General features: G+C 44.7%; 1 protein-coding gene across 1 annotated transcript in view; it reads right to left on the minus strand.

The window, feature by feature from the left end:
- Positions 1-3,256: 3,256 nt before the first annotated feature.
- Positions 3,257-12,185, minus strand: part of LOC129337387 (poly(rC)-binding protein 3-like) — a 175,278-nt gene continuing 166,349 nt past the window's right edge. Inside the window, exons 12-13 of the mRNA XM_054990991.1 lie at positions 11,042-11,211; positions 3,257-3,605 (exon numbers count right to left, since the gene is read on the minus strand). Coding sequence (XP_054846966.1) covers positions 3,257-3,605; positions 11,042-11,211 — 519 coding nt within the window. The remainder of the gene's footprint in view (positions 3,606-11,041; positions 11,212-12,185) is intronic.

A 12,185-nucleotide genomic window follows, 5' to 3' on the forward strand; every position in this document is an offset into this window, starting at 1 on the left:
AGTTATGATATTTTTCAAAGTCAGGAAAATGTTTTATTTATAAAAACAGCTCATTTCATTTACTGTCAAATCTGCACAGTAGTTTAAAACACCAACAGCCCCTGCTTCATATAGACCCGCCTGAGCATGAACACCAATAAATTTCCTTTAAAAAATTATTTTGGCTCCACATCATTGAGCTCAAGAGAGTTAACTCAGAACAGTGATGAAAAGCAACATAGGAGTGAGGAAGCCCAGTTGCTTTGCGAGTAAAAGTATTTATTTTTGAGATCTCAGAATAATCAAGTTAGAAATGGTAGCTATTTCCTCTGCCGATTAGTCCATAGAAAGCATGGTCTCAGGGGGTTTGGGAAAGTCCTGTCAGGCAGTTCATGCCCTAGAGCATGCTGGGACACATTACTTCAGAAGAGAGCCTGAAATGCAGGAACAAAAATCAGGGGGAGACCCTAAAAAAACTTCTTACCATTAAAAACAAAACACAAATATACTGAAAAAACAGCAAGTTCAAACAAATCATTTTTTTTTAAAACTTCAGTTATAAAATCAGTTACAGTAGATCTGAACAATTTTACAGCAGGTTTTCAGAGCTGTGAAATACCCGAGGTACCTTGACAGTATTTCCCATCAACCCCCCGCCCCCCTTCAGTATATACAAACGAGCCCGTTTTGGTTAAGTGCAAATTGGTTGTAATGGCAGTTCTGTGATCAGTTACAGTGACGAAACTTAGTGCAAAGGGACTAAGTAGAGAAAGGGGGAAAGAAAAACGAGAGTACAGATGTGACACAAGATATGGAAATAGTACTTAGCCCTAGACATTTAAACAACAAACTCTTAAATATTTTTTGTAGGTATTGCATTTGCATTCTGTTCAATTCCCCGTTAAAGCTTTTTGTCCAAGGAGTGCAAAAGTGGATGAACATGGCAGGATTGCTGAAGTTTGAAACAGTGTGAGAAAAACAATATTGCGTTGTGGAGCCGGTGTCAAAGCAAGGTAAAGGAAAAATAAAAAGTGAATGGACAACAGAAAACGTGATTTTCAGATACCCGCCAACCACACACACAAACTAGTTCCAACAGCTAGTTACCAGCCACTAGATCTCCAAGGCTGTGGTGGCGGCTTGCAGTTAGAAGTCCTTCCATTGCTAAAACTTTCCCTGGTGGCTCGTTCTGGCATGCCAATTGCCTGCTGCTGATATCTGGATATAGAAGGAGGTGGTTTGTTTATCTTGGAAGTGCAGCTGCCATTGCTACAGCCATATTTTAAAGGGAATAGACTTGCTGTTGACCTGACCTAGGAGGCCAGGGCTAACCTGAACTCATCAGATCCAGGAAGCTAAGCAGGGTTGGCTGTGGTTACTGCTTGGATGGGAGGCCACCAAGGAAGAGCAGACTTGTTATGTAGAGGAAATCAAAGACAAACCAGCAGGGGTCGCCATAAGTCAGCTATGACTTGATGGCACTCCATCAGCAAACCTACAGCCAGAGCAACGGACAAGTAGCAGTATCTGCTGCAGACTGAGGGAGTCAGTGTGGTAGTCTCACCCCTTCCCCCCAAGTTTCTACCTACCCTTTCTGTGTCAACTGTTCTACCGAAGACTTGCTGGGCCCTGCCGGAGAGTTTGAAGATGGGCACATTCTTGGGTGTGCACCCCTGTCACAGGGACTGCTGAGCCTGCACATTGCCCCAGTTGAACCATGCATGCACCCGCGAATGTAACCATCTTCTCCTGTGGTCACAGAGTGGGCAAGCTGCCTTTGGGGGCAGCCTCTTATTGAGAGCCAGAGTGGTGTAGGCCTAGAGAGAGCTGAGTTGGCATCCTTCCAGTGACTGATCACTGGGGTAATCTTGGGCTAGTGACTCATTCGGCCAAATCTATCCCTTCCCCCACAGGGGTGTCTATGAATGGAGCAGGGGGTAGGGGAACTACCTCTGCTACCCAAAGCTCCGTGGAAGGAGAGCGGAAGCAGGACATCCCTGAGGAACTCGAGTTCCGTGAATGCAATTTGAAAACTTCAGATATCTGTAAAAGAAGCTCATGAAAACCTGAGTATTTGGACCTGTGGTTTGTTGGTGTCAGCAGGCAGAGGCACAGCTGCTCAGCTGTGCTCCGTAGCAGAAGCACATGCCATCAGGGACCCGACAGACAGGCCAGGATTTACGGAGTGCAGCTTCTCAGCCATCTGCATTCATTACAGAAGCTCCTCCGCAGGACTGACTCACCCCTGGGAGATGAACAGAGGCTGCACACCAGCTGTGCACAATCAATTGGCAACTCTAACCGTTAAATCAATTTACCATAATTTTTTTAAAAACTGAAAGGAATTCCCACATTTTGTAAATGTAACTAAGGAAAAAAGATGTATTTGATGGCTTTTAGTATATATTGGTGCACAAAAAGGTGATCTTAAAAACTATTCCATTGACAGCTGAATGCCATTTTTAAAATACCATTTTTAAAATCACAAATTAGTGTTTCACAGTGTGGTTATATTCTCTGAAATGTTGTGGGTGAAAACAATAAAAGTTCAGCCAAATTACTCAACTGGCCGTAGGCCATATTAGCTGTGCTAGGAGGAGTGGGCTGAAGCATTTGCAGCTTCATCAATGGCCATTTCCACACTACTCGCCATCAATTGGAACGCCGTAGAATGTTGCGAAAAAAATGCAGAAGATAGCGTTTTCTCGCGTGAGTTTTGTGCCATGTTGCACAAAACTCGTGCGAGAAAACGCTATCTTCCGTGTTTTTTTCGCAACGTTCCGCAGCGTTCTGATTGATGGTGGTATGGAAACAGCCAATATTACAAATTCATAATGGTCTGTTTTCGCTCTTCTGCTCTTCCTCCCCCTTTTAGGAATTGTAGTTTAGCGAGGCAGCTGACCACTTGAGATTCACGTTTTGCCAAAGACAGCAAACAATTTGTCAGCTTGTGCTTGGACACTTGAGTAATCTTATTTTAGTTACTTATTTCAAAGCCTGGGGGTTGTAGAACCACTGTCTTACCAGCTGTAATTTAAATAACCCAGGAGACTGTTGGAACTAGTTGAAAATTTGTGTCTGAATGTGGGGTAATAGTCATGGAAAGTGGAAGACAATTTGCATTGGCAACAATTTAACACTAGCAACAGAACAGAAAAATTAGAAACAAAAATACCATATTGTTTCCTTAATGATTATAAATCTACCACAGAATGTTGGTAGAGTTCTGGAGGGGAAAAAACCGCATTTGCATTCCCGCCCCCCCTTCCCCAGCCTTTCAATATGGAGCAAACTTCTGGCGGTCAGATTTCTTAACCCCAGTCGTTGATGGAATTTTGGCAGTATAAGCGGATAAATTCCCCGTGGGCCCCGCGGCATTTAGTGCCAAGAGTGGGACAGTTTTCATGCCAAGCAGACTGGAGACAGGAACAGCATAGTGGGTGGTTGGTAAAGTTGGTAAAGGGGGAGGGGTACTGACGTTAACCACGGAGGCAGCTGCTGCCGCCGCCAAGACAGCCACAGAGGTGGGGGTGGAGGTAGGGGTGGCAGACTGAGAGAGGTTCATGTTGAGGTCAACAGGGGTCGTGACGGAAGCGGTCTGGGTGCTGACTTTAGCCATCTCTAAGCTGCAAACGAAGAGAGGAAGAGGAACAAACAGGTTGGGAAGGTCAAGCAAGGATTGGTGGGCAGGAGAAGGGAGGGAGGGAGGGAGGAAAGGGCGGAGCCAACACAAAAGGGGCAGGTTAGATGGGGGGGTAACAAAAGGGCCAGACAATTAGGAGGGAGAAAGAGAAAGAGAGAAAAAAAAGGGAAAATGAGGGTCAAAGGAGGAACATGTTATGTGTTAAAGAAGAGAAATAACAAAAGGGTAATTCATGATTCAATGATGAAAATATTACCAAGACACTAAAGTTTGCTTTTAAATCATTTGTTTTTCTACACCAATGAGAAATAAACTAAAGGAATGCAGATAATGACAAAAAGATGGAAAAGCAGAACTGAAAGCAAAACTCAAAGGGAATTATGAAGTATACTCCCCAGCACAAATAGATGGTTTTAGTCTTTCAAAACCGGCAGGCATTCTTGGAGAGCAGTGGATGTCATTTGATTCACATGGCATTTGTATATTTTTAGAATTTACTTGTGGACTCTTGTTAGCAGAGTATTCCCTTCCATCCGATCAAAGACATCCATTGCTTCCTGGTTTTTACACCTCAAGCTGTGGTTTCCATTTTTTGCATTCTAATTGCAAGAGAACAAGATTCATTTTTCATATTTAACAGCATGTTCACTAAGAACTGTCATTTTCAGGGTGGGTGGGTGGGTGTGGGGTCTTCATTTGTCTTTAAATACAATACAGATTTTTTTCCCAAAAAAAAGCAGGGTACTTATACTGGTTCTTCCACCACACACGACACTGCTCTGGCACTTGACACTTATTACATGTATCATATAATACGAGCAAAGAATCCACATTTACACAACATACACATTAGACCAGCAACTCAAGGAAATTCAAAGCAAAGATGCAAGTTGGTTCCAGTGAGTGAAAAGAATCCTCAGTTCACAATACAGTCGTCTAAATTCTTCCCTGATGTAATTCCACTGAGCTACCCAATGATTAATCTGGCCTTTTACATTAGCATGTAAGAATGTAATCAAAAGGTTTTTAAAAAAAAATATATTGGCTAATTCTTTTGTGGGGGCTGGGAAATCAACATAGCTAAATTCAAAGTTTATGGGGTAAACTTAAAAAAAAATGAAGAGTCAGTGGTCGAGTGTCGGACGAGGATCTGGGAGATCCAAGTTCAGCTCATTGGGTGATCTTTGGCCAGTCACACACACTCAGCCTAACCTACCTCACAGGGTTAAAATGGAGGAGGAGATAATGTTGTAATCCACTTTGGATCACCATTGGGGAGAAAAGTGAAATACAAACTAAATAAATAAATATGGACATCTGAAACAACATCACTCAAACAGGTTAGGCCCCAGCAGGCTGCACAGAGTGTTCCATGTACAAATTAGAGCTTTTCAGCGGTACATTTCAGTGCCGCTCCCTATGTCCTCAAAATATTCCTCTGAAGAGTTGCGTGACTGCTCCTAAGTGACATGTGAGGTGGCATGAAGTCTTTCATTCATAGAAGCACCTCAGGGATGTACCTGGAGCTGTTGAGGCACTGGCCACAGAAGGTTAAACGTGGGAGTGGATCTAACGTGGCAAGTAAAGGCCATCAAAGTTGATATATCAATAGTGAGCACAATCCAGCCCAAGCAGAGTCCCGCTGCAAGGGTTGTGCTTCATTAAACTTTGGCAAGGCATCACAGAGCTTGTGTTCAAATTGCAATAGCCAATATATAATTTCCTAGATTAGTATCAGACTCCTGTCTTTTGTCTTTGGACAGAGAGTTAAGAAACCCAAGACATCTAATGGTTTTGCGTTTGAATTCCACTTAAAACCTGAAAGGCCAGCAATCACTGTGCCATTAGGCATAGCAAATGTTAAGCCAGTGACTGCCCCCATGTGGCCTCTGATTTGCACTTCCTGTCCCAAGATAGCTAACCCAAGTTGCTGCTGCTGCTGCTGCTGGGACTCCTGAGGGCAGATGCTTGGGGAGATCTTTTCAGTGCATGCCCAGCTCATGATTCATGAGCCGCAGCCTCTGCAGAAAGGCCATGGGGATAAGCAACTCTCGTCAGTTTGTCTAAGCACTGAGAAATGAGCAGACCTGCTCCAGGGAGGGAACGGTCTGAAGGCTGCTGGTATTTCCTTCTCTCGCAGAGAAATGGACTTAGTGGCCTTTAGGTGCATTTGGCCAGGGTGCAGGAAACGCTCGGCTTTGCCTGATTACATCTGTAATCAAAGGCCAATCTTTCTGTGAAACAAAAGCAATGGACATGTTGGCAAATTCTCTGCATGTTTTGTATTTGCATTATTCATTGAATGCCCCAGCTGTTGTTCACATTGAGCTTCAGTGAGAAAAGCAGACTATAACTAATGTAAGTAAATAAATTCCAGGATTTTCAACCAGCTGTACTTAAGGATTTTTAGGCCCCCAACGTCTGTTTATCAGAGACTTTGATTTCAATGGGCTGACATGGGAACTACCCCTCTGAAAACTGCAGTTTGAATGTCAAATTATTCTTTGAGGAAATAATGAATGAGGGACAGCCCTCCCCCCGCAATCTGCTCCATTTGAGCAGGTCACTACATGGGAATTATTGCAACATTTTTGCATAGCTTTAGCAAACTTTGCATATTCGTTTGGGAACTAGTCTGAAACATATGTGTGGGTAAACGTCATTAGGGAATCACCATTTGCTGCTTTTGAATAATTCCAGTCCAATACGACACATTTTTCTTTGCCATTACTGGCATTTGAAGAATTCCAGAAGAATACCGTTGTTAGTCTGCAGCAGCAAATACGTAAAACAAGAATGTGGCCCCCTTAGAGACTGATTATCTCAGGCGATTCCTCGGGCATCACCATTCACCTGAGTTAAATATTCTGCAAACCAAATCAGAATGGGCATTAGAATGGCATAACCTGAACAAAGAGCCAGCATGGCCCGGCAGGCCCCTGTTCTGATCATCCACGAACTGGGACTAGGGTGGGAATGTGGCGATCCCTCTGATTTTTCAGAGCACTGTGGGAAGCAATTCTAAGCAGGTCTACTCAGAAGGAAGTCTCATGTTATTTAGTGGGGCTTACTTGCAGTCTAGTGCCCTTAGGACGGCTGCCTGCACCATATTAGAGTGTTGCCTGTTCTCTCTGGCTTCCAGCTGCAGTTCAATATAGAGTAATGAATAGGCTGCAAGATGATAGCAAAGAGTCAACAGAGAACAAATCTGGCCTAAAACTCTTTGCTTGAAATGAGTTTATGAATTTGTACAATTTTTAGCTGCAACTCCCCCCACCCCCCTGATGTGGCTCTTAACACACTACGAAGAAAGTGTTGCAAACATTCATGATGGCATTTTATAATCTCTTAGCAGAGAACATGTGAATGTCATATGTTGAAAACCTCATATCCCACTTGGCATGGAATCAATTACTTGTGTTAGATCCAGTGGAAAAACAAGATTATGGCTAAGAAGGGTTCAGAATACAAAACACTTTTGTTGGACAGCTGTAAGAAAAAGCAGCTTTAGGAGCACAGCTTTCATTACGCAATGAATTGCAACTGTGCAGCGTTGAGCACGGGGGTGGGGTGGACGATGACGACGATGCAATACGATATAAAGAACACAGGGCTGCGTTGAGTCCTCCTCCCCCCGCCTCTGGAATATGCAGTACCACTTACTCTACATCCTGCCAGTATTTTGCTCCCCCTACAGCACAGCACTGGCTGACCCTGGCAGGAAAACACTCGTCATGAAGCTAATGGAGGGCAGGTTAAGGTCTACTACACAGGGCTTTTTTTCAGCAGGAACGTGGTGGAACAGAGTTCCGCAACCTCTTGAAAATGGTCACATAGCTGGTGGCCCCGCCCCCTTTCTCCAGACAGAGGGGAGTTGAGATTGCCCTCTGCGCCGCTGAGCGGCGCGGAGGGCAATCTCAACTCCCCTCTGTCTGGAGATCAGGGGGCGGGGCCACCAGCCACGTGACCATTTTCTCCGAGGGCAACCCACTGAGTTCCACCACCTCTTTTCCCTGAAAAAAAGCCCTGCTACTACATATTCCAGAGGGAGAGGTGGGACCTAGGCAGAGATGAGAAAGGAGACCTCAAGAAAAATACAGATGCAATCCGAGAGAGATATCAAAAGATATCCACAATGGCTATATATTGTTCATGGCAGTGAGTTGCCTGTTGCATCTATAGTTTATATAATGTACATGGATATCCCATATGATTTTAGATTTAATGTAAAGACCACAGAGAATGTAGGGTTAAGAATACCCAATGAGGTGTGTGTGAAAGTGGGGATTCAATCTGACCCCCGGGGGGATCTTCTCTCTCGCCTCTAGGACAGTCCTCGATTCCCACTGCTTTTAACCACCAAGTCACAACATAGGCAAGCTATTTATTTTTTATTTCTCTCTCCACTCCTAGCAGAGTAAACCACCTCCGATTCTGGTCAGCACCCACCCCTTGCCAAGCAGCTCGGCTGATCACAGTCAGCCATAGTCCAAGAGCTCTCGGTGTTGAAAAGCATTTTCCGAGTACATAAAAAGGGGGGAAGGGGTCTGCCCAGGCCTCTGCTGCTGATCACACTGGAATGGCAGGGCTTAAAGAGCTCTTTGCCAGAGGCTCAACTGGTGGGGGAATAATGCAGTGGACAAAACTAATATTGCTTGTTGATCAGCTTTTCCTCTATTCAAAATATGGCTCCTGCTAACAAATGGGGCTGGGGCTTGGCAGTCTTGAACTGACAGTTGCTGAGCCTTTATGATGCCTTTAAACTTCTCACCCTGCCCAGCTGAAACCAGAAGTGACATGTCGTTCCCTCAGTTCATGTGACACCCCCCCCCCCGAGTTGTGCTAGGAAGCTGCCAGGTCACCTACATCCATCCAGGTTTTGAGTTCGGGGGCACCTCAGAGACCAACAAGGTTTCCAGGGTATGACTTTTCACGAGTCAGATACAGGGAGGAGATCTCCACTCCTGTCTGTATCTGAAGAAGGGAGCTCTGACTTTCAAAAGCTGAAAATCTTGTGGGTCTCTAAGGTGTCCCCGGACTCAAATCCTGCTGGCTCTTCTGCAGAACAGCATGGCCACCTACCTGAAACGCCATCCATCCAGAACGCCTCCCCACTCCTAGAAGTATTTTCAAGAGCTAAATCGTTGTCACCAGGGCTTTTTGTCTTGGAAAAGAGGTGGTGGAACTGAGTGGGTGGCCCTCAGAGAAAATGGTCACATGGCTGGTGGCCCCGCCCCCTGATCTCCAGACAGAGGGGAGGTTAGATTGCTCAGCGGCGCGGCCATGTGACCATTTTCAAGAGGTTCCGGAACTCCGTTCCCCCGCGTTCCCCCTGAAAAAAAGCCCTGGTTGTCACCACATTCAGCTCATAAATTGAAAACTCCCTTCTTGTCCTGTGTCACTGCAGAATGTCATTTATTTACATGTGCCCTTAAGATGCTTTATTTACAAATGGAAACTATTTTATTTAGATACATTTGCCACACAGTAACAGGTAAGATATTTGGGAGAGAGAAAAAGAACACAATGGTTACAAATGCCTTCCACCTAGAAATTCAAGGGAGGGGAAATTACTTTTGTTTCTATAGTATCCAGGGTGTAGCTGTGCTGATCAGCGGTCTTCTTTGCAAAAGTGCTCTTAAATCCCATTCCGTGATAACAATCAACAGAACTGTGAGAGTTCACACATTTTTTAAAGTGAGTCATATCCAGGTCTGTTCACTAAAGTAAACTTTATCTGGTAAGCAGCAAAGTGCAGCTCCATTAAAAAGTGCTTTATTTTATTTGTCTGCTTTTAGCTGTTCGGAAGTTCTTAAAGTCTTATCTTCTGAGATCCAGAGGCATGCATTTGTGCAACTAAAAATGAAGGGGTCTATTCTCATCTTGAAGTGTGGGGAATCCCTGAACACCAAGAGAAGAACATATCCTTAAGGGTTAAAGGAGGGAACACATTTTTATTTGATCACAGGGCTTAAGGAACTGATTTACAATCACTATCAAGAAGGCAAATTACAACCGCTAAATATTGTTTCAAAGCTAGAAACTGGCTAACGCCAACATCAATTTTTCCTTTTTTTTCCTCCCTCAAAAAATGCAAAGTTCCTTTGCCATATTCAGGCCATGTCCCTTGTCTGTTATTTGCTTATAGTTTTCTATGCAAGTTCTGGGCAGAGCTGGCCCAAGATATTTGGCTACTCAAAGAGACTGCCACACAGAAACCAGGAGAAGTGGCCCGAGGTCTCCTTCTACACCGCTGATGCTGGGGCAATACTCTCTCATGGCTAGGTAGGAGTGAAAAGATCATAGTGCAAGGAGTCCTGCACATACATGAATGGTCACCTCTTGGGGCCTTGCACAAGAGTGTGAAGCCAGGGCCATACCATAGCTAAACAACTCAGGCAGCAGGGCTTTTTTTCTGGGAAAAGAGGTGGTAGAACTCAGTGGGTTGCCCTCAGAGAAAATGGTCACATGGCTGGTGGCCCCGCCCCCCTGATCCCCAGACAGAGGGGAGTTGAGATTGACCTCAGTGCCGCTTGGTGGCGCAGAGGGCAATCTCAACTCCCCTCTGTCTGGAGATCAGGGGGTGGGGCCACCGGCCATGCGACCATTTTCAAGAGGTTCCGGAACTCCGTTCCCCCGCGTTCCCCCTGAAAAAAAGCCCTGTCAGGCAGTATTGAAAAAGTTAGAACCTTTTGAGTGGCCAACCAACTGAATATTCTGCTTTTGTGTTTCAACAATGGAATATTTTTGAGAGGACTTTTTTATGTGAGAAGAGATTATTGGGGGGAGGGGACCTAGAAACATCAATGGACATAATTGAGAAGTAGATTTGGACAGCATGATATTCAGCATGCTTTCTTTGAGATTTTCAAAGCATTCATTGAAAATCAAATGCAGCATTTTGCTAAAAACAAAAGTAAAACAGAGGCTTAAGTGTCATCACACACCCAACAAACCAAATTTATTCTGACATGCGGATTGAGAGTCCACTCAGCCTTATGGGCATGCTTGTTTCCTTTGGCTCTTTTGAAAAAGAAGCCCAGACTCTCAGTCTCTCTAAGTAGTCAAATGTCTCTCTAAAATCATATTGCAGAAGTAATTTCCAGCTAGCAGATTGCATCAGCTTTGCAACCTGTTTCATGACAACAGCTGTTGTGGTTAGTGGCAGGGACTAAGAGAGCAAACACTTCTTTCTGCAACAGGTATTCTCTTCTAAGCAGCTTAGGATCATTTTTGCCTTGTAGGTTAGATGGATGGGCATGGGGACTTCTGGATTAGGCCTCAGGTTCATCTACGGTTTTCCATGAGAACAACTTGTTAGAATGGCTACGATGTACAAAAGTTAACTTGGGGTGGGTACTTTCCACCCAAGAGGTGCAGCTGACCTAGAGAAGAGCATCACTCACAAAGCAAACCTACCTTGCATTAATGAGGTACTGTGCTAGGCTGATGTTTGCAGGCGATCCTGTGATTGTTACTTGTCGTTCTGCTGAGCCTTCCGTGGCATTTGCAATCTTGATCTGAGCGCCTGACATCTGCCTGATTTCATTTATCTTGCTGCCTTGTCTGCCAATAATGCACCCTATTAGCTAGAGTGGAATGAAGAAAAAGTTCAGGGCAAGAGACAAAACAAGCAGAAACCGTCACACAGCCGAAAGGAGGATCGTCTTGATGGGTTTGTTACTCAAGCAGTGCCGGCCCTACTATTGGGCTGAGTGAGGTGGCTTCCTGGCGTCTGGTCTAGATAATACAATAATCACAGGGAGATTTCTGCATTCATGGGCTGTATTTGTTCATCAGAATGTTCGCCATGTGCATTTGCTGGGCTGAGCTGAGAGCCTGTTGCTTCAGGAATTCACACCCAGAACTCCATTATGGTGTCATGCAATCTTTTTAGCCTGTGGGTATGTTTAGACTGTGCTCCCAGGAATGAGGCTTTCAGTATTAATTGGCCATATACTTCAGATTCCAACCTGTCTAAAAGAATGGAGACTATCTAGCTGTCTGACACACATCTATGGTTCTCCTTCAATCTGCAGATAGTTTTGGTTTCCCAGGCATGTTTGTACGAAAGCCATGTTTGCAAACATGGGTTTGTCATACGCACTTTACATGTTATAACAGTATGCTGAAGATAGGTTTAGTGTACATATAAAACTGTAATGGTCCCAGTTGCCGAGGTTGCACAACCTAGTTATCAAAGGAGGTATGCCAATCCACAGTTCAGGAAAAAGGGGGGGGGAGCAGCAGCAATTAAATCCAGACCCCAGGTTTTCATGTCTAAATTACACAGCAGTTAACTTTGCGATGAGACTTTACAAGCACAGCCCAAGCAGCTGGGGTGGGGGATGGAGAGAGAGCACCTGTTTGCAGGTATTTATCCAACTAGGGGAGCTCTACATGCAAGACTTTTACATTGGTTCCGTGGTCCAGCATCTACTTTGCATGCAGAAGATCCCAGATTCAATCCTCATCATCAGGGCTTTTTTCTGGGAAAAGAGGTGGTGGAACTCAGTGGTTGCCAGCACAGGGGGCAACTCTTGGCGGGAGGTAGTGCCCCTGG

Source organism: Eublepharis macularius, chromosome 11, assembly GCF_028583425.1.
Source record: "Eublepharis macularius isolate TG4126 chromosome 11, MPM_Emac_v1.0, whole genome shotgun sequence".
In the NCBI taxonomy this organism is placed as follows: domain Eukaryota; kingdom Metazoa; phylum Chordata; class Lepidosauria; order Squamata; family Eublepharidae; genus Eublepharis; species Eublepharis macularius.